The sequence below is a fragment of the Archocentrus centrarchus genome, chromosome 3, assembly GCF_007364275.1.
Source record: "Archocentrus centrarchus isolate MPI-CPG fArcCen1 chromosome 3, fArcCen1, whole genome shotgun sequence".
NCBI classification, from domain to species: Eukaryota; Metazoa; Chordata; class Actinopteri; order Cichliformes; family Cichlidae; genus Archocentrus; species Archocentrus centrarchus.
The window spans coordinates 31,098,260-31,122,440 of record NC_044348.1 but is presented as its reverse complement, the minus strand read 5'-3'; the positions used below and the strand labels follow the sequence as shown (position 1 = coordinate 31,122,440).

The 24,181-nt window shown below is 40.0% G+C and overlaps 1 protein-coding gene across 1 annotated transcript in view; it reads right to left on the bottom strand.

The window, feature by feature from the left end:
• ntrk3b (neurotrophic tyrosine kinase, receptor, type 3b) overlaps window positions 1–24,181 on the bottom strand; it is a 230,823-nt gene that overhangs the window by 132,147 nt on the left and 74,495 nt on the right. The window contains exon 4 of the mRNA XM_030726087.1: window positions 2,381–2,449. Coding sequence (XP_030581947.1) covers window positions 2,381–2,449 — 69 coding nt within the window. The remainder of the gene's footprint in view (window positions 1–2,380; window positions 2,450–24,181) is intronic.

The following is a 24,181-nucleotide window of genomic DNA, read 5'->3' as shown; positions in this document are numbered from 1 at the left end:
TTTTAGTTCTTTGTTTGTTGGGTCTTTTATTTATGGCAAAAAATGTGCAATAATAGAAATAATATTTGTTTGGCAGTTTTGGTTTTTAGTTTCTTTGAAGATGAATATTATGCCTATTTACATACATAATAATCTAGATTAAACCAAAGGCTACTAAAGTTTTTGTAGCCTGGGAGACTGGGGAGAAGATTTTTCAGGGATTTTTCAGGGAAATCTTCCATCCATCCATCCATCCATCCATCCATCCATCCATCCATCCATCCATCCCTACAACTTATGGGTCACAGGGCACTCTGGGTTGCAGATTCACAGATTCACAATATTATGTGACTTCTTAAAAAAGGGCTATTCCGTGTACAGAATATGTTTACTTATAGCCCCTGAGATTCTGACTTCACTTTGCTTTTTAAGGATTTCTTCAGAACATAATGTATTCATGAATAAATAAAACCAAGGTTAAAAAATGACGAGTTGACACAGACAGGAAAAACACAAATAGAGAAATCTCTCGTGAAAAAAACCAAACAAAAAAAAAACTGTCCACATGGGACCCCAGATTAAAGGTTTTCAAGGCCTTTAATTATAATTTGGAAAGCTGCATTTTACATTGTGAACATTGTGAAATAACTATGGAATAGATATTGTCTATATGGGACCCTACACCAGTAATAAGAGGAGCCAAATGCCAAACTAGATTGAGAACTGGACAGCTGGTAAGATAACAAAAAGTGCAGAATTTCTACTTCCAGTGAGAAATACAATTCACAACCCAATAACAGGCACAAAGAGGGATTCAGAGACCCATCTGCCTCCGATGAGGGCCCACAGTGAGATGACACTTGTGTAGCTCTGGTATGGGGTCTGGTGTGAGCTGCTTCCTACACAGAATGAGAAAGAGCACTCTATAATGTTGGTGAGTGATAGGTGTAAAGCGAAATATCCAGAATGCAAGGTTAGAACATGCAGACGTGGACAAAACTGTTGGTACCCCTCCTTAAAAGAAAGAAAAACCCCACAGTGATCAACCATAATAGTTACATATTCATATAAATGTATTTATTTATATGAAAAGTGAATGAAAAATGCCAATAGGAGCTGTTTAGTTTGTTATATTACTCATTGCTCTGACCTAAATTTACTACACTTGTATTTAAGTTTGTGTCCCAGTGGCAAGTGAGTCACATATTGGCATTAGCACTTTAGATATGACTGGGTAGTATTAGCAATTCATAGCCAATATTTATAGCAATTTATTTTCAGGGAAATAAATCACTTTCTCTTGTATTTTGATGAGAGTCAAGACCGGCTTCTATTTTACTTATCCCAGTTTACTTATTTATTATTTAAATTATGATTTTATTTGTTATTCTAATTCTATGTTTGACTTACCACATACACCAAGACCCAAGAAGCTATAATTCGTTCACCTTATGTCTGCTAGTCTGAATGACAGTACAGCAGATTCTGAGTCCGAGTCTGAAAAGGTTGTGCCACCAGATATTAAGTTAAGGGAACCATCATTTTTGCCCACGCCAGTTTCATTAATTTGCTTTTTAAAATAATTCTGTTGACCCACAATTAAAAAGCAATGTCTGATTTCCATTAGTTAATTTTCAGTAAATTTTTATTTATTATTACTTTGGTCACTTTCAAGTTATTTCAGTGACCACTGTGGATTTTTCTGTCTTTAAAGGAAGGGTCCCAACAATTTTGTCCACATCTCCAAGTGTGAGTGGGGTTTTCCCTCTGCTCTGCTGTTTGCGGTGTACTACCAGAGATCAGCATTGTGTCGCGCTCTCTGTGGACCTGCCCTGCTTCTACCTCTGAAAATAGCACAATAAGGAGGCCTGCTTGAAATAGCCTTGTATCACATCCTGCTATACCACAGCTTTATATGCCAGGAGGCGCATATGAGCGGCGCCAGCGTTCGGAGAGCAGCCAAGGTTCATATGATGGACAGCACTGACAGGCGTAATGATGTGTAAATTACAAGCGGGTCGGCATCGCAATGTTCTCCCCGGTGGTGAAAGAGCAAACTCATTTCATAAACACAATGATCACTAAAATATTCATAACAAACAAGGAAACGGGGTCAGACTCCCTTCTCCTCCCTTCTCCTACCAGGCCATTAAATTTCCTTTGTGCACGTTAATTAAGTCAACAAATGACTTATAAGATCAGAGTGCCACTATAGTGCCTATAGGTTCAGTCTTTCACACGTGCTCAGACAAATTAGAGGTTTCGTACAACAAAGACAGGAATTATAATGGTATGCAGTGAAGGCAATTTGTATTGAGGCTGATAGTGCGCAGGGAGCGGTGATAAAGTGCTGTAATAAAATACAAACAAAAGGCAGCAAGACAGATCAGACGAGACTTACAGCTCGGAGAGTTGGAGGTGCTGGAAGAGCTGCCATGACAGCGTGGTGAGAGGATTCTTTGACAAGTTTCTGCAGAAGAAAGAAAAACAAAGAGAATGTTAAATTGTGTTATTTTATGTGAATTATTTTAGGTCCCTTGCTTGATGTCGTGTTTGTTTTGTACAATTTCCTCTCTTCCATTTCCGATGTCCTTTGGTTCCAGAAAACCAATGGCAAAGCTTTGTGAGGCCATTTTTTTTCCTCTCCTCCTTTTAAGCAAAATCTCTTTGAATATCTTTGGATTTTTTACAATTTTTTTTTAATGCTGTGTATTTAATTTTAAACAGATAAAACTGGCATTTCCCCCATCAATCTAAAAATCAATGACTCATAAACACAAATTTATGCTTTTGGAAATGTGTGCACGTTTAAAATTTAAGATCCAAAAAGCTTAAATCCCTCATTTAAGCATCCAGAACTTTAAAGGAGTACACAGAAAGTGCCACAATGGCAACAATGACCGACTCTGTAGGCTTTGTGCAGTTAGATTTGAGCATTTGGTTATTGTTAGGGAAAGGAAAATGGTTTGCAATGTGAAACATGTTACAAAACTCAAGGTTACTGTTTTGTTTGTAATAAAAATAAAAAAGACTAAAGAGGAGCCTACAGAGAGTTTAAAGAGGTCCTCTTGGCACAACAGTGCACTCAGATCATGATCAGATCACGATCCTGCTTACCATCGATGACGAACTGGACAAGTTTTTTTTTTAATTACTGCTTTTAGATAATTTTGTCAAGTTTATGAGTGACAATTTCTACAAGTTACATGTGGCTGTTTGCAGTTGCTTTGACACATAACTACAGAGCATAAAAACAGCAAATGATCTATGAGGCGCTCTTTTTTGGGGGGCAGATGGTGTCATTCATTTTCATTCTGAAGGGCTGTTCATCTTCCCCACAGTTCTGACCAACCTCCCTGTTCCTGGTGCTGACAGGCACCCCCATAGCAGGAAACAGCAACGGCCATGCTTTGCTGCTGGAATCATATTAGCCAGATGACGAGGTGTTCACCAGACACAGAGCTTAGAGTTCTGCCTCATCAGACCAGAGGCTTCTCGTTTGTGCTCACAGAGACTTTTAAATGACGTTTGGAAGTCGAAGTGGCTTATAAATACACACACACACACACACACACACACACACACACACACACACACACGCGCGCGCGCGCACACGAGTGTGTAAGGCTTTCTAAGTAGTCCAATTCATCAAACAGGATGCCCCTGACCATAACCTGGAGGGCCAAATATTTTCTGAATACTGAAAGTGAGAAGTTCCAGTTTTTAGTTAGTATAAATGTGCAAAAATCACATTTTCACTTTGTCATTATTGGTTGCTGAGTGTAAATTAACGGGAAAACTTGTTTATTCGTTTAAAATTAGATCTGTAAGTCTGCAAAAACCCTGAAGAGGTTTGAATATCTTCTCCAATTAACAAAGCCACAATTTTGTAAAACAAAATTAAATGAGCTAATTTCAATGAAAATACACGTGCCTGTATTAATGGATGAAAACAAGGCTAACTACTATTGACAAAGAAAAGGGAAGAGCCCTGGCTGAGTGGAGCTTCAGGCCTCAGCCAACTCAATAAAAGTAAGTTGACCGCTTTCAAGTCAAATAATTCAATTGACTTAAGGAAACCCTCTGGCTTAGGAAGCCATTAAATTCAATAGCAAACAAGCAGAGACTTAAAAGTGATTTGACCAGAACCTTGAATTAGTTTAAATATGAACATCGGGCATCTATGAATGCATTTATTAATAAAGTAATACTCTATAATATGGCCAATGACTAAGGGCATAATTCCCTGTAATTACATGGAATTTCAATCATTTTATTTTAAATTACAAATGAATTATAGTTACCTAAAAATACTTAAAGGCAGGTACACTCAGAATGGGGAGGGGGGGGGGTGTTAACAAGTCAGGTTTTTACATGAAACAAGATAAATTATACTGGAAGTAATTTTAAGTAGTGTGAAATTTTATGGTAATTTTGCAGAAAAGCAAACAAATTTTCCCCATCTTATGTCATAATTCCACTACACTTTCACACTTTAAGGGGTGTCTCCTTTCCTACCTGGAAGTTAGGCAAGGATAACCGACTCCCCCTCCAAAAATACAGTGTACTTACAATGTAAGTACACAAAATTACCAAAATATTATGTAGTACTTACTTACAGTATAATTTGTCTCCTTTCCTGTAAAATACCCAGTTATGCAATACTTAAAATTACTTACATATTCATTATACTGTATGTAAATTTAAGTATTTCTTTGTTTCCTGTAAAAACCTGACTTGTTACCTCCTTATTCTAGTGTACCTATTTTTAAGTATTTGTAGGTAAATATAATTTAATTGTAGTTTCAAATAAAATACACTGAAATTCCACTCAGTGACATTTGATACATTTCATCATTATTGCTACTTTGAACTGATATCACAGTAAGAGCATCTATAAGAGGAGCAGAAAGTCCTCTATTCAGCCACAGGAAATGACATGATATAATTTCTAATACATCTACTGAACAACTGAAAACACAATCCAGCAAATAGATAACAGGTTGCATATCAAAAAGATTCATTTTTACTTACTAAAAATGTTATTTACATTTAAGAATAACATTATGAATAACAATGCAGAGCATAAGAGCATCAAAAAATATGTAAAATAAAAATATGTGACTTGTATAAACAGCGTGATATATAATTTAAGCATGTTAAATTCCAACATGCAACGTCATAAAAAAGCTTAAAAAATGCCAAAAATATGCAATACAGTATGCAGTTTAGCATTTTCTCACACACACAGTCTAATATGTTAATTTGTATGGAAGACATTAGATGCTCCTGTATCCAGACGTGTCACTATAGCAACAGGGAGCTAAGGATGTTGCAAGTCTGACTTATTTCCTGTGATATCACACAATCACACACACTTGCAGATTTTAAAAAAAAAATGCTCACAAATTTACATCTGCATTAACACACACGCATTGGTTAAACACACTTGAAACGAACGCTGATGTGAATGCTCTGAATGGGGGGGTGGGGTGGGGTTGTGTGGCAGAATATGTAAAGATGTTGCATGAAATTTCATCTCCAAAAGGAAACCTGTGTTCCCAAAGGGGTTGTATTATGCACTGAAAGAATACATTACAAGGAGAGCGAGCCAGCGAGAGAGGCAAAAGGTGGGCGAGCAAACAGCAGCTCATTAGCTGATGTAGAGCAGGCCTCCTCAAGTCTTGCATCAAATCACACACCCCGAAATAGACACACATTTAGACCACAGATCTCCAAATAGGCACATGTCAAATGACAACTGCAGCAGCCATACATCAGACCAAAGACCTTATAATCTAAACACACTAAGTACACAATACCCGAGAACTCCAAACAAACAAGCAAAGATGTCTCCCTCAAAATAGACTCGTATTCAACCACAGTATATTTTGTTGCTTATTTTATGTCCTACAAAAAAAAAGCAGTTAACCCCAAATGGAAAACTTAATCATTGTTAGCCACAGAAAAATGATTTCATGATGGACCCACCCCCTAGCCCAAGAAGCCAGACAGCAAAGGCAGCCTTCACCAGCAATGATCCTTAAACAATTTCATGATTTAGGAGAACAGTCTTTTACATTTTTCTAAAAATATATAAAATCATACCATTTGCAGAACTTTGTTAGAATAATACTGAAACTGAAATGCTGCATCCCCTTTATTCAGTGATATTACCCCTGTGAAGTGATTTTCGTGACTAAAATGACCAAGGGGAGCCATTTGTGACGTTCACTATTTCAAGTTTAAGATATGTTTAGGTAAATTAAGTATTACAGTGTACTAATATAAATGTACTGGCACAGAGGACTGGAAAGATTAGGCTTTGGTTGAGACACATGAAAGAAAGACATTATGAATCTTTAAGTTCCAGAGCAGCTTCAAACAGACAGACACAGTTAATCAGGACCTCAATCTCAAATGGACAGATGGAATTAAGAGTTTTTTAGACTCAGTACTTAAAGGAACGTGTTTTGTGGACAACCAAACCCTCTGACTTGGCAAGTAGTTTGGGGCTTGAGTCCAAACGGCAGGCTGCCAAACACTTATTCTGTTCCTTGGTCCTCAAACGGGCAGCTCGGGTTGCCTTCCAAACCCAGCGACAGTGACGCAGATGGAACAGAAACCTCACCTTCAGTTGCAGACAAAAGTGGTGGTTGGTAGCCCAGGGGTGCCTTGAAAGGAGACACCAGTGGTGGAGAAGGTCATGGTGTTACAGGCGTACTCAATCCAGGTAAACCGCATGCTCCAGGTAGATTGGTTGGCCGCTTCAATTGGTTTGCTCGGCTTGCTCAGTTAGTCTGGGGATGGAAACCAGTAGATAGACTAACCTGAGCACTGAGGATAGAACAGAGCTCGAGAATTGAGGGCCCCAGTCAGAGATGATGTCTTGGGGTATTCCATGAAGGTGGAAGGTGTGATCAACCAACAACGGATACATGTTGTGGTGGAGGATGGTGATTCTTACCTGCATGGCAGGTAACTTAGAGATATGTGCCCAATGGATGATTTGTGAACAGATGTTTGGGGGGGGGGTTCATGTTTCTGGGCATTCCTGACCAGAGACTCTCTCTCCCAGGTGACACTCAGAAAACGTCCCCACTGCAGCTCCACCAGAAACGAAATCTTTGCAATATCTGATGCATATGTTCAGTTCTGTTATCTGAAAACCAAAACATTAGGAATCTACCAGTCTCATCAGAACTCATCAGAGTTCTGAACTCATCAGAAAATATCTTGGGTGTGGGGAGAGCTCTCTCCGAGGCTAGGGAGGCGGAGGCGGCGAAGCCTTAGGCTTAGGCTGGGAAACAACAGGTGAAGGGTTAGTGGAGCGAACATGTTGAGAAGCAGAGGAAGTAAACACACCACTGAATTCAGTGAGCTTTTCATTCATAGCGTCCTGTTGACCAGAGAGGTGCCGAAGCATACGCTCATGACTGTCCAGCTGAGCTTCTTGGAGGGCTAAGAGTCCATTGTTTGGCTGGATCATTCTGTCAGAGTCTTTGGAGCAGATTGAACTCGGGACACAGACTTGGAATAACAGTGCACAAGTTTATTTACAGTGAAGCAAGAGCAAAGTTAGACAGCAGAAGAATTTCCAGTTAGTAGATCCTAGGCTTCAGTTCAGACAAGTCCACAGACAAAACTGTGAACAGGGGTTACTCTCTCGGTAACTCACTCGGACAGAGCTGGATTCTGTTTCCAGTTTAACAATCTGGTGCTGACTGAAGGTCCTCCTTCAAGTTAAACAGCCAAGCAGCAATTAGACGATCACCCACAGGTGAGTTCATGAATTCCAGGTGTGCGGGACCGAAGGGAGGACCCGCCTCTAAAACACACACACACACACACACACACACACACACACACACACACACACACACACACACACACACACACAGAAAAATAGAGAAAGCAAGGAGGGGAGGCAGATAGAATGGGTGAGCCAACACAGGAGGGCTGTAGGACCATGACGCACTCAGTCACTTCAAGGTTAACACTGTGGAAAACGTGCAAGGTTACGATGGGACCCTCATACAATGATTTTGCCATAGAAAAAATGCCCCCAAAAAATAAAACAGCAGGAACTGTGCATTGATTTACTGCACTGTGGAGTCAGTGTGTGATATTATTACTACTTTTTTTGAATAATTAGTAAATGTCATTGATTATGTCCCTGATTTGTTTCCACCAGCTGTCTGTACCTCACATTTTCACATTTAGTTATGAATTTCTTCTTCTTCACCTTAAGATAAAATATACGGCCATTGATATCCAATTTTATTCCCACCACTAATAACCACATAGATGGTCCATATAGACAGACAGAAACCAGACTGAAGCTATCAAACTATGACAGTATAGGGTGCTAAAACACAGGGGAATTATTTTTAATGATGCCACTTTTGTGCAGAAGTTTGACATTTTGAGAAATTGGAACAACTGTGTGGCATGTGTGTATACAGTTAGCTTAGTTCAGCAAGTGTAAAAGTGCAAAAAGATTAAAAAGCTTTAGTGGAGTTGGTAGGCTGTTTCTCTTTCTTTGTGTGTGAGCACCAGGGTAAATGTTCCCCTGTTTCTGTTCTTGACTTTAAGCTAAGATAAATGTCTGCATGTAGGTGGAAATTTAACAGACTGAGCAAAGAAGTTAAATTAATTTGTCTCCACGATTCTTCTTTGATTGAAATGTAATTTATAATAACAAAAAATGTGCACTCTTTTATGTATATATGGAACTACAATGTGGCTAGTAAATATTTGTAAAAAGCAGCTCGTGTTATAATTATTAATACTCATGAGCTTTTCTATTAAGTAACAAATTAGTTTGTTTGTTATGTGATTGCATATAGACAAGTAGACAGGAGGAGAGGAGGAGCGTCTTCTGAGCACAGAGTGAGACCTCTTTCACATCTCCGAAGGAAGTGTTCTGTTTTCAAAGGTCATCCTTCGCATCTCGACAAGAAATGTCAGCTAAAATTGAATTGGGTGGGGGTGGGGGTGGGGAAGTAAATAAATTAATAAATTTATAAACAAATCAGAAAATAAGCCATCAAAGCCGAGGGTGAGGAAGGCCAAAAGCTGCAGAGTAGAGGAGGGAGTGATAATTAAATTAAAAAATTAGCGATGTAGAAAATTAATCTATTTATAAACTAGGCAGCTTTGTTACAAGTCCTGGAACAATATACCATACCTCCTGCCAACACAGATGTATATATACAGTATGTACACACACACACACACACACACACACACACACACACACACACACACACACACTGCTTTGACTAAACTATAAAACAGCATCAGCATCTACACAACAGCTTTTAGTCACTGAGCCACAAATCATCTCCACTACTTAGACAGCGCTCATTTGAATAAGGAATTATAATTATGTGATTCACATGAAATTTTCATTAGGTTGGGGTGCAGCAGAAAAAAAAAATGCATTACAGCGACGGATGTATCTAGGTGTTAATATTGATGACAGCCTTGGCTCCCCCTGCCACAGGGTGACGAAGTGAATGCTAAACTGAAACTGGATGTTTTGCTCCTCTGCAGAGTGGATGCGGCTCCTCCTCCCTCTTCTTTAATAATTCTGTTTGGCACGGATGCCACTGGGAGGGCTTGGCCACTTGAGAGGGTTGGCTAATTAGTGCGGCATTACTGGTAGCTACTGTCTGAGTGTGGGGGAGCTCAGCGGATTGACATTCAGGACCATGCGGAAGAGAACCAGACAGCCACTGAGCGAGATGTCACAACGGATCAGCAGAACGGACGTGGTGGAATCTAGTCATCATCTGTCACGCTGAGGAGGAGCTCCTAATTTTTGCTACAGCAACATAAACTAATTGCTTCCTTTAGCAACTATTCAGTTTTTTCCCAGCATTATGTTAATCATAAAGATATTTTCTTCTTAAAATGTCTGAGAACTCTTCATTTTATGACTAATGACTGTAAAACACTTTTCAAAATATGACATCTAGCTTTGAAATACCATGGGTGTCAATCTTAAAGGCAAGTAGTTTTTCTTCAGCGCTGACATTTTAGAAAAAAAAATAGGACTGTGTTCTGCAGCAGCCATGTGCAGCGTATTAACTGAAAAATGTAAAGGTGGAAGCACTCTGACCAAGATCATCGCTTGTGTGAAATGTTAGCTGCAGTATCAGAACATTAGGCTGCAGATGACTTAAAAGGTAATTACAGTGTTACATGAAATACATAATTTCAAACCTGTTCCCCTTCAAGGTATGTTTAATCCAAACAACCAGAAAAAAAGACCCTCTTTACCTGGAGACACCTTCATTATTCTGCTGTATTTCTTATGTTGATCCACTGCCTAAGACTTCAAAGCCATTTCTGCTTATCTCTGCTAAAGGCACTCCTTGAAGTAAATAGTTTCCCTAATTTGCCGAGGATGAACTTACCGCGACCCCAAACGTCGTCCTATATGCGGTGGGCCACCAATAAACAGTCATCTCCACAGAGGAACGCACAGGTTTAAGCTTAATAAAGTGTGCATGAATCTACACCTCTGCAGCCATGTGCATGTCTCCACCTGATAATGCTCAGAACTTATTTCATGCTTTTCAGCCCCGTGCATTTCATGGTCCACAGGTCCATCCGTCTCTAAAGCTCAAATATACTGCATGTAACGTGACTGAATGCGTCCAGCGATGGGGTGCTTTATGTTTATATGCATGTCCCACCGGAGCATGCATCGTGTATCTTAGCTATATTAAGCTCCATTCTGGGTGGATTTTTTTTTCCCTTTTGTGACTGTACCATAATCTGCTCTGGTCAGTTATTATTCACCGACACCACTATAATACTACAGCCACAGTGAGTAGATGAGTGGATCACTAACTGGTTATGTGCAGGAAGGAATGCTATTCCTTCGACTTCATTATTATTTCAATCAGCTCATTGAGCATTTGTACTTGTCTCTGAAAGCATAATGTTGCTAAACCAATGCACAGGCCATATGCATAGCAGTACTACAACAGGGCTCCAATGCTCTCTGACAAGCTTTTTACCCTTAAACAGCACGTTTTTAGATAAAAAGCTATAAATGTGCTGCTCTAATGTAAATTACTAGTTATTTTTTTACTCCCTGTATTTATTTCCATTCTGGACAGCTGGGACAATTAAATCTGTCCAGGGTGCACCCTGGAGTCCTGTGACAGCTTGAATCGACCCCCACCCCGTGACCCTGAACGTGATCAGCAGTTAAGAAAATGGATGGTTGCATCCTGTTTGCAGTGTTCCCATCACGCAGCTATCACTGGACTGGTATTCCAAAGAGAACTTATGTGACCGTTCTCAGGCTTGAAGTGTTTATTTTGTTTAATTAGATTTTTCTGCAGATGATAATAACTCATTCATGATGGCCATCAGAGATTAGGACCCTCAAATGTAAGTCACACTGAATTAAATCAGAATGTTTTATGTCTAACTCGTGTGCCTACGGTATGTCTGTTACTAGATTAAATCATGTAATGGTGAATATTTTATTCCTGCCTTTCCTTTATGGTGTGATGAACCTGTACTCCACCTTCACACTGTCATACTGTCTGTTTAACGACATCCTCAAAATCTGCTACTCCCTCCTGAGATATTAAAAAAAAAAAAAAGGCAGCACAGGAGCAAACTAGCTGCTAGAAAGGCAGGCCATTACAAGAAGAACATTTATGAGAGAGTCCCTGTGTGGGTGCTGGTGGGATTTGGTGGAATGTGAGAACATGGCTGGAGCTCTGCTCTTCATTGTGGTTTATACTTAACTGCTACAGAGCGTAGTAGCCATGCATCACCTTTTCTCCCCTTCTTAACCCAATTTGACTCTGGTTCATGCCACGATCATCTCACATGTAGCCTGTCATCCTCATAGATTGGACCAGTGCTGCTGTCCTGTGCTCCAGTCTTCATTCTTTATCCAGCACAGTATCATGACTGATTGGAACACTGCCCGGTCTGATCGAGGTGCAACAATCTGTGCACCTGTTTTTAAAAGTGCACCTAATCTGTCAAGCCATGGCAGCTGGGGTTTAATGTGAGCAGCTTGCCTCTGTGCCTCTCCTATCTGTAATCACTTACATGCCGAGACTTATTGTCTCTGAGCAGCCCTGGGATCGCATGCTGGTGGTCACTTGCAGCTCGGTGTGTTTCTGTATCTGCTCGCTCGTGGTTTCTCACTGGTTCTCTGTGTTCTGTAGTGAATATTAGCGGTTGCTCTGCAGTGTTATTGAACTGTTGTACTGAGCCACTTGTTTGACTTCCTGGAGACTGGAAGAGGCTTATCTTTGCAAAACCATTAACATTTTGTTCTTATGTTGCTACCCTTTACACTAGCTTGTGTTACGCTTCTTACACTTGACACAGCAGCTGTCTCAGTGAGGAAGGTCAATGCATGAAACAAAGTTTACCTTTGCAAGAAAACCGGGTGCGACCAAGGTTTTAAATCCAAGACAAATTAACAAATCTTATGCATAATTATTAATTACATTGCCAAATTCAGAATTTCAAAAATGATAAATATGAACATAGTACAAAAACTATATGCAGTTTCTCTTTAAGAGTAAATTACTTGGAAATGATGCTTTTTGTCAGTTATTGCCATTCTAAGTAGCAGCATCTCTCAGAATCCACACCATGAAATGAATATTATGTCATCTAAAACACAGCTCTTTTTGATAGATATATATTTTTTTACCATGGTCATTCTGCATTGTGACGTCCCCATGCTGCATTTTAACTTTCTTGTATGCCTACAAGACCCATTTCCTGGAGTTCCTCAGAGAAATTTCTTGTTCTCTCTTTTTATTCTTTTACTGGTACATTCAGTCCTTGGACTATTTCAGTGAAACCATCAGTCCAAGGCTGCAGCTCCATTCAGCAGAACACCTTCTTGTGATACCTTATGTGATGATGCTTTTAGTAGCCTTGATGATTCTAGGAACTCATGTTCTCATGAATGCATGTTGTATATGTACCCCTTCAAGTATTATATGAGCATGAGCTCTCTTTGAACGCTACAGTGCTTCAAAGAACCTTTTCAAACACATCTAAAAAAAAATAAAAGGTTACGTCACTGATGCAGGTCACATTCACAAAGATGTTGCTAAGATTAGAAAACTATACTACAACATTTGTATAAAAATAAACACGAAATGGCACGGTACATATGAAAGGATGTAGAAGACACTGAAATTTGACATCACACTTTAACGGGACACAGAATGACCCTATTAGTGACACACACACACACACACACACACACACACACACACACACACACACACACACACAGAGTGCAGGTTTTACTAGTGAAATGAGCTGTTGTGACTCTTAGCAAACTGTGAAAATCACTTGACCCAGACTAAATGTTTTCACGACTCACTGATTAGGAATATTTTTTTTTTCACATTAATTTTACTATTCTCCTGTGATTTCTGTGTTGGTTATACTTAGCTTATATTTTCAGTATTCTATTCTGTTTATATCATGCCAAATCATAACAATAGCGGCTTCAAGGTGCTTTATTTTAATTGAGTATTAGGCAGAAAAAAACTGAAATCAGCTGATCCCCTATGGGAAAGCACGAGGCAACAGTGGGAAGGAAAAACACCCTTTTAACAGGAAAAAAAACCTAAAAGTTAGGCTCAAGGAGGGGCAGCCATCTGCCACAAATGGCTGGAAGCGTGAGGGGAAGAGAGCATAGAGACACAGGACAAAACACAGTAGTTTTTAATCACCGTTGCCATTGTAGATGACTATTTTCATACTTAGCTTGGTTAATTCATTTGCCTAATATGCAAAAGCTCCCAGGTTCTGGACCGCGAGGAGACGTAAATCCCTGGGAGGGTTGCGTCAGAAAGGGCATCCGGTGTAACATCAAATACGGGGGAACCATCTGCTGTGGCGCCTCCATGTGAATAAAAGAGCAGCTGAAAAAAGCTACATAAATATTTGTATACTTAAACCTCGATCCAGTGAGAGCAAAATGCCAATGCTGACGTTATTGAGTACCTTAAAAGCTGAATTATGTAGAAATCAGACAGTTAAAACAGTGGTATGCTGTACAATGGTATCATTATTGTGAACAGACACTACAGTTTTTGCCTTAGAGGGGAGGGCTGCGCGGTCAGTCCCCCCTTTGTTTAAGTGCACTAAAATGTTCTTTAAATAAATCATTGTGTTGGTTTGATTTCTGGCTCAACACCACAAACACACACTGTAAAATGCATTGCAGAAGCTGACAGGCCACTCAGTGACTGTCTCATTTGTTTACAGTAATTACCCAAATGTCCCAAAATCAATGAGGTAATGATTTATTAATGTCAAAATGTGGGATGTAATTAAAAATAGAATAATTTGCACAATGCAAATGCTGAATGTCTTTCTACTCTGCCACCCCCAAAATCCCACCCCACCCCACCTCTCCACACACACACACACACATGCACGCACGCACGCACGCACATTTATACATTCAGTGCACGTAGTGTAGTCCTTGCACTGGAAGCAGCAGAGTGCAGCCACAGCGCAGAGCCCCTAGAGAAGCTTTTGGGGGCAAACTCACAGATGAAAACATTCACCTGTCATAGTAAAAGTTTTACTTACTGGCTTTCCTCTTTTGAGCTACTCCAGCTACTGTTGGTATGAATATCCTGTATTTTCAAAACATCACAGATTGGTCCACCACCAATCCAGCATGAAGTCCCCGTAAATCATTCACCAAAAAGAAGAATTCATCTCATGATGTAGTGTCGCCTGTGCTTCAGTGAGACAGCACTTGTATAGCATTACTGATAAAGGAAGCAGAATGAATGGGTTTAAAATCTCCCTCCTTAGGCGGTTCAATCACTGAAAACACAAAGCGAGGGAGAGAGTCCCATAAAATGTGTTGGAGGTACCGTATGGAATTCATTTCATCAAAACAGCCAGGGAGAAACTTCAAACAGCCACCACTTCATTATAATCGGGAATATTATTCACCCCAAATCTGCATCAAACATAGGTAAGGTTGGCTCTGGGGAACGGGGATAAAAATAGTTGATTCTTTAATCTCAGAGAAATCCTCTGGTTGTGGTATATATGTGCATGTGTTGCACTAATCGCACAGCACAGCTCCTCTCATCTGCTTTTAAACCTGTTTATTCCTCCTCCACATTCAACCCGGTTAAATAACGTCAAACCGAGACTACTATTAATGCACCCCTCAACAAGGTACGCAACTCTCAGCTGTTTTACTAAGTCCAACTGTTTGTCAACTGTATAATAGCAGCTCAGAGCCTGTGCTAAGGCCTGACTGGGCAGTCTCTTCAGCAGATGTATGCAATCTAGTTTGAAGTAGAATGGTCGAGAAAAATCAGCCTGCTGCTGGCCACCATATTAACACAGAAAATAATGGTTGGAGGAACATTTTGTACACCACAGGTAAGCAGCAATCAGCTCAGGTCAGGTACTCACAACACAACTGCAGATATTCTGGATATCAGAGAAACCAACCAAACAAACACTGTGCTCACAATGAGAAAAAATGTCACGGTCACTCAACTGGTTACCATGCTAACATTTGCTGAACACAAATACAAAATGCAGGTATTTATTTAATTTGTGTATGCACTGTTATATTTATTGGTTTGAGCAATACGTCCTGGGTTAGGATTCTGTGTGGATCAGAATATAGACCCACATCAGAGCCCAGTTAGCTTAGCAGAGGGAAGGCTAAAGCTACACCAAGAGTCAGGCTTAAAATGAAGTTAATTCTCTCTGGCTTTGACAGAATATGTTATTTAGAGACACTTAAAGAGGTGAATGTGGGCAGAACTGGGCTTTTGGATGGAGCTCGTGGAGCTGCTTCCCTCCGCTTCAAGTCAACCTGCTGACTATAATTTCATTTAATGTACAGATGTGAGTAGTGCCATCAGTCTTCTCCTCTAATTCACTATGACGCCTGATGACAAGTCAAGAGATCGCCAGAGTTGTTTGGATGTGTTCTCCATACATCATGCATAACAGATACTTCACCAAAATCCCAAAATATTAACCTCTTGGTGGTTCACCAAAGTCAGGAAGTTTTATCTTCTGAGGAACGGCTGCCTTTCCAAAATTTCATGCAAATCAATACTTTCTGGAATACTTCTGTTTAAGAACGTCTGACATTTCCACGGCTCACCCATGTAGAAAGGCTGAAAATCATATCCACATGAGTTCCTTCATGTAAAAAAACAAAAAAACAAAATAAGAAAAACAGAAAACTGCGGCTTTATTCAGAGAAAATTGCTACCTGGAAAAAAAAAAATGAGTATTTGAGAATAGCTGAGTTTATCTTTAGCCCAGTAACTATTCTGTAAACAAAAGCCTTATGGTGACTCATACCATTAACAGCCCGTTGTATCTGTTACTTTTATTCCAGCAACAGCTGTGAATGACGAGGAATGATTACTTTTAATAAGGGCTCAATCCTGCCTTTTCAGTAGCTTTTTATGAGTCCTGTTATCAACATAACAACACCAACAAATTAGTCTCTGAATAGGTGGATTGTGTGGCTGAGTCTAATCTCTAAACACCATTTTTTTGTGCTATTTCTAGATTAGCTGATGTGAATGTGCAGCCAGGCGAGCGAAAAAAGGATGTGACGCAACAAGGGACGTGAAAAGCATCCAAGCAAGCCATCAAGTTAGGTTAGCTCTATTATGGTAAAGACATTAAAAACTGTAATATCATTTGAGGTTTCAGTATTTCAGTAATTAATGCAAGACAATATTGTGCACAGTCATCCGTCTAAGCTGCTGATTGCAGGGGAGAGATGTGAATCAGCGTTCCAAGACACAAGAGAATGAATCCTTTAAGCTATGATTCTGATTATTTTCCCAGATAGGGTTGGAGATGTTAATATAGACTGTGTAATGTAATGAAAACTGTCATCAGTCTAATGAGACAAGCAAAGACAGAGCGCCAATGGGTTGACAGCACTGCCACAGGTAGACTCGCGGCTTTGAGGCATAATTCTGATTGTGTTTGTTAATTATGGCAATGAAATATGCACAGGGCCTTAGACAAAAAAAAAAAAAAAAAAAAAAATGCAATCCAGAAACATCTTTGTGCTGAGAGAGGAACAGCGGGGGGGGATGCAGGAGTTTTTATGGCAGTGAACCAGGGCCTCGGGATTCCCGTGGAGAAAAGTTTGCTGCTTGCTCAGCTGAAGGTACATACTGCCAACCTGCTCTGGCCCGCTGCTTTATGAAATGCCTCTTGCTGAAATCAATAAAATGTTAGACTTGATTAAAACACCAATAAAGACACACAGGAGTATTTTTCTCCAGACGACAGCAAGAAACATTTCAGCCTCTCTTCTGGCCTTGTTTCTCTGGGTGCTCCAACAGAAAGCAAGCAAGTCAGCATGAATATAGTAAATACACTGCATACTAGTGTTTGTTTTCTATATTGTAAAATCTTGGCATCTTTAATAAAGCGCCAGTGTCCTGTGTGTTCCTGACACCGGTAACAATGGACCTAATTTTAGTTACTGTGCTGCTTCCAAATATTTCCTACCAGGAAAAAAGACACAGGTAGTCAAGGGGACAAAACTAAGAGTGATTTAGCACCTTTTCCCAAAAGAGAACTCCATAATTCCCTTACTGTGAGCATGACCAGCAAAGTGGTTTTTAGTCCTAATTCAGACGTTTCAGAGGTAATTGAAGCATTCCTAAGAACTGGACCTCCCTCCAAATCCACGGCAGTCCAGAGCAGGAAGCCAGCCCGGAGCGCAACACTGGGCTGCAGCTGTGCCCATTTGTTCTTCCCCTGACCCAAGGACTGGATTAAACATTGCTTTAGTTAATTAAAGCATTTCCACTGAGCCACAAGCCCACTCCTAAGTCTGTCTTTGACACAATGATTGTTTCTCCTGACCAGTAACAGAGGGAGCTATGGGAGCTACAAGAAAATGGACACAACTCTTTAAAGCGCCGAAGGATTGTGCGATCAAAGTTCTTATCACCTAGATGCGGAGCAGGAGGGTCCCGAGCTCCCGTCAGGAGCTGCAGGATGAACTATTTCAGGAGGTTTTTACAGCAGGGAGTAGCCTAAGGTGTAAATCTTTAAGATTAATCATCCAGTTCCCCTCCTTTTTTTTTTAACTAAAGGAAGAAATTATACTAAAAGATTACTAATAAAGATTTAAAGCCTGGGAGCATTTGTTTTGTTTTGGGTTTTTTTGGTAATAATGTTTGGCAGCCTCTTCTTACAAAGTAAGAAGAAGTTTTAATTATCTTTAAAAAGTTGCCTCTATTTGAACTGTGAGTTTTTGTGCCTGCCAGATGTGATTTTGAATAAGTGTTCAGGTTAAAAATGGAGAAGTTAAATAAAAATACAGTTTGATTTTGTATTGGTGAACAAGGTAACTACAGCTGTCACTGCAGACAAAGGACCTACTGAGATTCTTTACTCAGGTAAAATAACAAATACCACACTGTGAAAGTACTATACTAAAAGTATCAGGACAAAGAGAATTACTCAGAATCAGCACTTAAATCACTTGGAGCTAAATGCAACGTGACATATTTGCCTGTTTCCTGTTCCAACCTTCACCATTTTAACCTTTACACTAACAAACGAATGTAGACTTTGACTTTGATAGGGCAACACAAAAGTTACCAAAACTAATGGTACAACAACGGACTCTGATGGTCACATGATCGCGTGACTATCAGGTTACATGGAAATCCAACCAGTAGTGGAAAATAGACTTTACTGATTTTTACTGCTAGACGTCAAATTATTTTATAGAAGTTCATTCAGTACTTCAGATAATTCAGGCAGGAAAGCAGTAGTGGGCAGAAGCATTATAAACATTATAGTATATTATCACATATAATTCTCATCACTGATAGCTCGCATTTTACTCTCGCTAATTATAGTAATTTATGAATTGTTGGCTATCAACTGTAATCATGTGTTCTATGTAAAAAAAAAAAAAAAAAGCATAAAAAGCACAATAATTCCATCTTAATAAAGTAGTCAAAGCCTAATGTAGCAGAATAGGCCAATATTCAAGTAAAGTAAAAGCTTCCAGCTATTTTCCATCACTGCTGTATCCACAATGAACTGTTTTCTTCCACTGTAGTTAGCGTCTTCTACATGTTCACCAGTTTCTTCTAGATACTAATAACCAAGACCAGGCTACAGAGTTGCTCTTTTAGAGGTTTATTATGTTGGAAAATATACAATCTTCTGTAAATTGGGCTTCAAAGCCTGCGTGGATTAAAGCTCATTTTATGATTTGTTTACGTCATCAATACACTAACCACAAGCTTATCTGTAGTTACTGAAAAGCAATAAAAGCAGATGAATGCATGCATCAATCACTGGAGCTTGTTTTTCTATTAGGAATATATTGCCAATGCTGCATCAATGTAGCACACTGCCAACATAACATACTGCCAGCACTTTGTAGTAATGGAGATGCTTTTATTAATTTCAAAGGAAAAACATTCCTTCTATGGCTGCAGAGTAGCTTAGCCTCTCATCTCTACACACTTCTGTGCACTGGTTACTGTGGAAACCAGGGGACCAAATGCAGCAAACACTGAGATACAGTCTTTTAATTAAATTTGTCAAAGCAGGAGACAAGACACGGAGTTCTGCCTGAGACCAGACGTAATATGAATAAGATGTTACTCTTCAAATAACAGCTCGTGAAGTATGCTGCATGCGAGGCAGTGATCTCCTATATGAGATTGTTCCTATAGTGCTACCTCGAGGGGCATCACTATAGGAACAAAGCATATGCTCAGCGAACACTCACTACAAGACACCCAAACAGCTTGTTAACTGCATGTAACATTCAAGAGCAAGACGGCTAGCAAAACAGTGACCCCGGATGTCAAGTGAGTAGCTTTTACTGCCTTCGAGTATTCGCCAATCAGACGCATGAGATGAGGACGGCCTCCACTCCTTCCTGCTCATAACAAATAAATAATAAAAGGAAAAAAAAATACAGAAAAGAAAAAAAGCCAGTTGAATCTGAAGAGAAGTTTCTCCTTGACAGCTCAAACGCACTAGCCTCAAGGACACTCAAGTTTCCAATGCCCCACTTACTAAAACAAAACACTGATGCAAATTTATGTAAATGTAAGGTAAGGGTGCGGGGAATGAAGATTTACTGTCAAAGCATCTTCAGATAATGTGCTGTTATCTTAAAGTGATGGCCTGCCACCCACACTTTGACAGCTACTGCATTCGCATAACACGGAGATGTATGGGGGGGGGGGGAGCTCAGGTGAAGAAGAGCTGAGCTTTTGGGTTGAAGGTCACCAAAAATGAGAGAAATGGCTTTTAAAATGATGGACTCTTCTGCTATTTTAAAAATATTTAAAAAAAAACCAAAAAAAAAAAAAAAAAAACACGAAACTGGCTCACAATGACTTGCTGTGGGAGGATATGCAGACCTGAGCGGTTTCCTGCTCTTTTTCTTAAACATGTTTTTAAAAAGCATGTATCATATCATGCAGACAGTTTAGGTAGAACAGGGGAGAAAGAACAAATGGGGTGGCGTTAAAGGGTCTAGAATTTGGTAATTAGACAGTAAAAATGGGCATGAATCAATGTGAGACTGCATAATTCTACAGAGTCATGGCCCACCCTGCAATGCCTCTGATTGGGTTGTCTTTTGGGGGGGGGGGGGGGGGGGGGGGGGGGGTCAGGCACAGGAGTGCATCAGAGGCACGGTGTGGCCGGAGCCTTTGTGTATGTAACTTTTCCTCTTTCAAATGAAGGAATAATTCTGTATTTTGTTTTATTGTTTTAGAAACACGACGCTCATCTTCCAGATTTCCACACACACAGTTGCTCCTGCAAAAATGATTTTATGCTTTTTCTAAATTTCCAGTGTTGATTATACTTCAGCCTTTTCTCCTGCTCATTAGAGCTCCGGTGCTACACCTTAAATGTAGCACATTAAGAGAAAACCTCACTAATTCCCTGGCTACAGCCTGGATACATTCAACAAACACATTTCCTGGTTGGAGAGATTGTTGCTGCTGCTTTTCTACTCTTGTTGAATTGGTGTAATTTGGTGCTTTATAATTTGAGAGGCTACAGAAAATTATTATTATTCCTGATCAGCAACTTCTGTTTTCTTTTTAGCAAGAAGGCACAAAAACTAGGAAACCAAGACAACTTTCCATAACGCCGGGTGGAGTAGTGGAGCACGGGTAAAAGGACCCTGTTAGATTTGAACGTTTCATTAAAAGTCAGAAACACGTCATTAGTTTCATATACGATGGTTTAAAACCACAGCCAGACAGACACAGCAGCAGCTAAGCAGAGATTTATGCCATTCCTGTCACTGAGTGAATTGAAATACCTGCTATAACTTTTTGTTGTAAGCAAATTAGTAGGCAATCTCACTGATTAAATGAAATTTAAGCCTTCAAGCTGGGATAGGTAGCAGTTGTTACAGAGAGCTTTTCCATTTATATGAAAATCCAGCTGGCCCCAAATGAGCTACTGTGAATTATTTCTAGCAAGGAAGAACTTCAGGAAAATTATTTCAAAGAAATAATCAAATTAATCCAACAGGTGGCATTATTTAAAATTCACCAAGGAACTGCATCAAACTGAGGCAGTGACTTGGAAGTAATTACTTGACCAACTACCACAAGAATGCTGAGAATTGTTCATAAAAGAATAATAAAAGCAGATTAAAGTGTTAGAAATAACTTTGCATTCGAATAAAGTCACGGGCCGCCTGATGCCGAGAGAAATATACAGTAATTAAGAGGTCTTTAAAGGAGTTCAGAAGCACGCAGTTAGAATGTAGTTAATTGAAAAAAATAGCAGGTAATACCAACATCAGGCACCTCATTGCTACAGTGAGCCAATTTATTCTAAAAAAAAAAAAAAAAGTGTCCTCCTTAATGGTCAATAAATATAAGCAGAGGTTTAGTGAACAGCAGCTGTTTGTCAGCCCTCCCCGAGTTGTCATGTCTAACATCTGCACAGCTGGCAGCCTCTCTGCAGAAGGAGCGAAACTCCAGGGATGTGAGCTGAATGACAATGATGAATTCAGGTGGATGGACCTCGTGTTTCAGAAACATAACCCTAGCAGGTGACATCCAAATCATCCCTGCTCTCAGCAGCAGAAATGAGAATGGCGACATTCAGAACATGAAAAACAGCTCCGCCGCCCAGCCAGAGAGATTCGCTCCCAGCTCGGTTACAGCTGGCTCCACTCAGTGGGCTGCAGGTTGGGCCGCCTCCCTCCATTAGCCTGGAGGATCCATTTATCCTTTCATCACACTGCACTCCTGCAAAACTAACACCATCACCTTGCCGTGCGTCACACATCAGGGTGGCTTTGGCCAAGAGGCGTATCTTTAGCACTTCCAGTAATGAGTAATGGTTTAAAGAAGAAGGGAAGTAAAGCTAATCACGTCCTCTCAGGTGTGCTGGGTTTGAACTCCTCCTGAGCATGACAGCAGCAGAGAAGCGGGAAAGATGGAGGGATGTGAGATGAAAAGAGTAGGTGATGATGATGACGACATCACTTGTGAATAAATTAAGCATTTATGGCAGCAGCCTTTTTTATCTCACATCTGAAAGACTTGAGTCTCACTTTTTGACATCAGCTTCAGTGCTGTATATTAAAAACCAACAACCAAACTCACTGGCAATAAGTGATTTGGCTGTGTGGTTACTGCTTTGCAGGCCAAGCTGCAGCAGCTAAATGCACACTCGAAGTTGTAATTGCATCTTTGTCATAAAGACAGTATTAGCTGGATTTCCAATGCAACAGTCCTACACTCTATCATGGTAAACCTCAGATCGTTATGGCCTTAGTTAAACTGAAGATAAGGCCTCAGTCACACTTGGGTAAAAATGGCCCGACGACCTCTGTGCAGTGATGAAAACCTGGTGGTTGGCAAGTGATTGCAGTTAATTTTTTTTTGTTGTCTCAGTCTTATGGCAATCCCACCCTGAACACCCTGCACATGTTACCTGGTGGAAGGCAATCTACCTCGGTCTGTTTGGCGAAGGTTTACAATTAATCATCATCTAATTTATAAATGCAACACACCAAACACACCAGTCTGAGTTACTGAGGACTGTGGCAGGTTGTTTACTGTAACTTGCGCTGAATTTAACACCAAAAAGCGTGTCTTATTTTGCGCCCGACGTTTGTGTGATAGTTGCTGCTAGGAGTGTTTATTTATTTGGAATGAGAGGGGGCCATGTTATCAGAACAAGTGCATAATTGGCACAGCTGGATGGCTCAGAGCTGTGAGCACAGTGCCAAAACTTCGATTCTGCCCCGTCGCTCTTAACTCGGTCCTCACTCGGAGTTTAGAGCCGAGCCCCTCACATTCCTACAATGCAGTAATGCCGAGATTTTACTGACACAGGTCAGAAATGACTCCAACCTAACGGAGTGTCGGAGGGATGGATACTTTGTTTTCCTTTCTATAGTGAGCAGAACGGGTTCCAGTGTTTCAGGCTTTGTGTCACATTTCTACACAGCTGTGAACACACAGAGCAATATTAATGTTTCTTACTTTATTTTACATCTCTTGAAAGGTGCTATTACGTAACGTATACCTGTAAAATATGCAGTTATTAATGGTACTGTGTTAATGTGGTAGCTTAATGTTACAATATGGTAGGTTTAGGGTTAGCTTAATTAATATTGTGCAACATTCCCAGTCGCCATTTGACCAGCTGTATCACTTAACTTCAATATTTAATATGAAATACTACCGTTTCCCTAGTGTGATGTATATTTACATTGTTGCTCACCGTTTTAGGCAATATATAGATATACAAGTAGTTTAGGAACATATCATGAATTTTGTGCCACATAATGTAACAAAGCAGCGGCTACTGTAAATGCTACCATGACACAGAAAAAGAGCTAAACTCCAATTAAAACGACTGACTTAATGATTTTAGTACCGTCTTAACTTTTGGTTAAGCAAGTTCAAATTTCATCATCAGAACATGGAATGAGCAATTATTTTGGACACTGGCTTAAACGAGCTTTTGAACCCAACAGGGACAAATCAAATACCTAATATTTAGGCACGCATTTACACTTCTATTGAAGTCTTGTTGCCGGTCACCTGGCAAAAGAAGTCAGGTGGTCACCATCTCTGCTTTTTTTTTTGGGTCGCTCCAGAGATAAATATCTGAGGTTCTTCTGCAT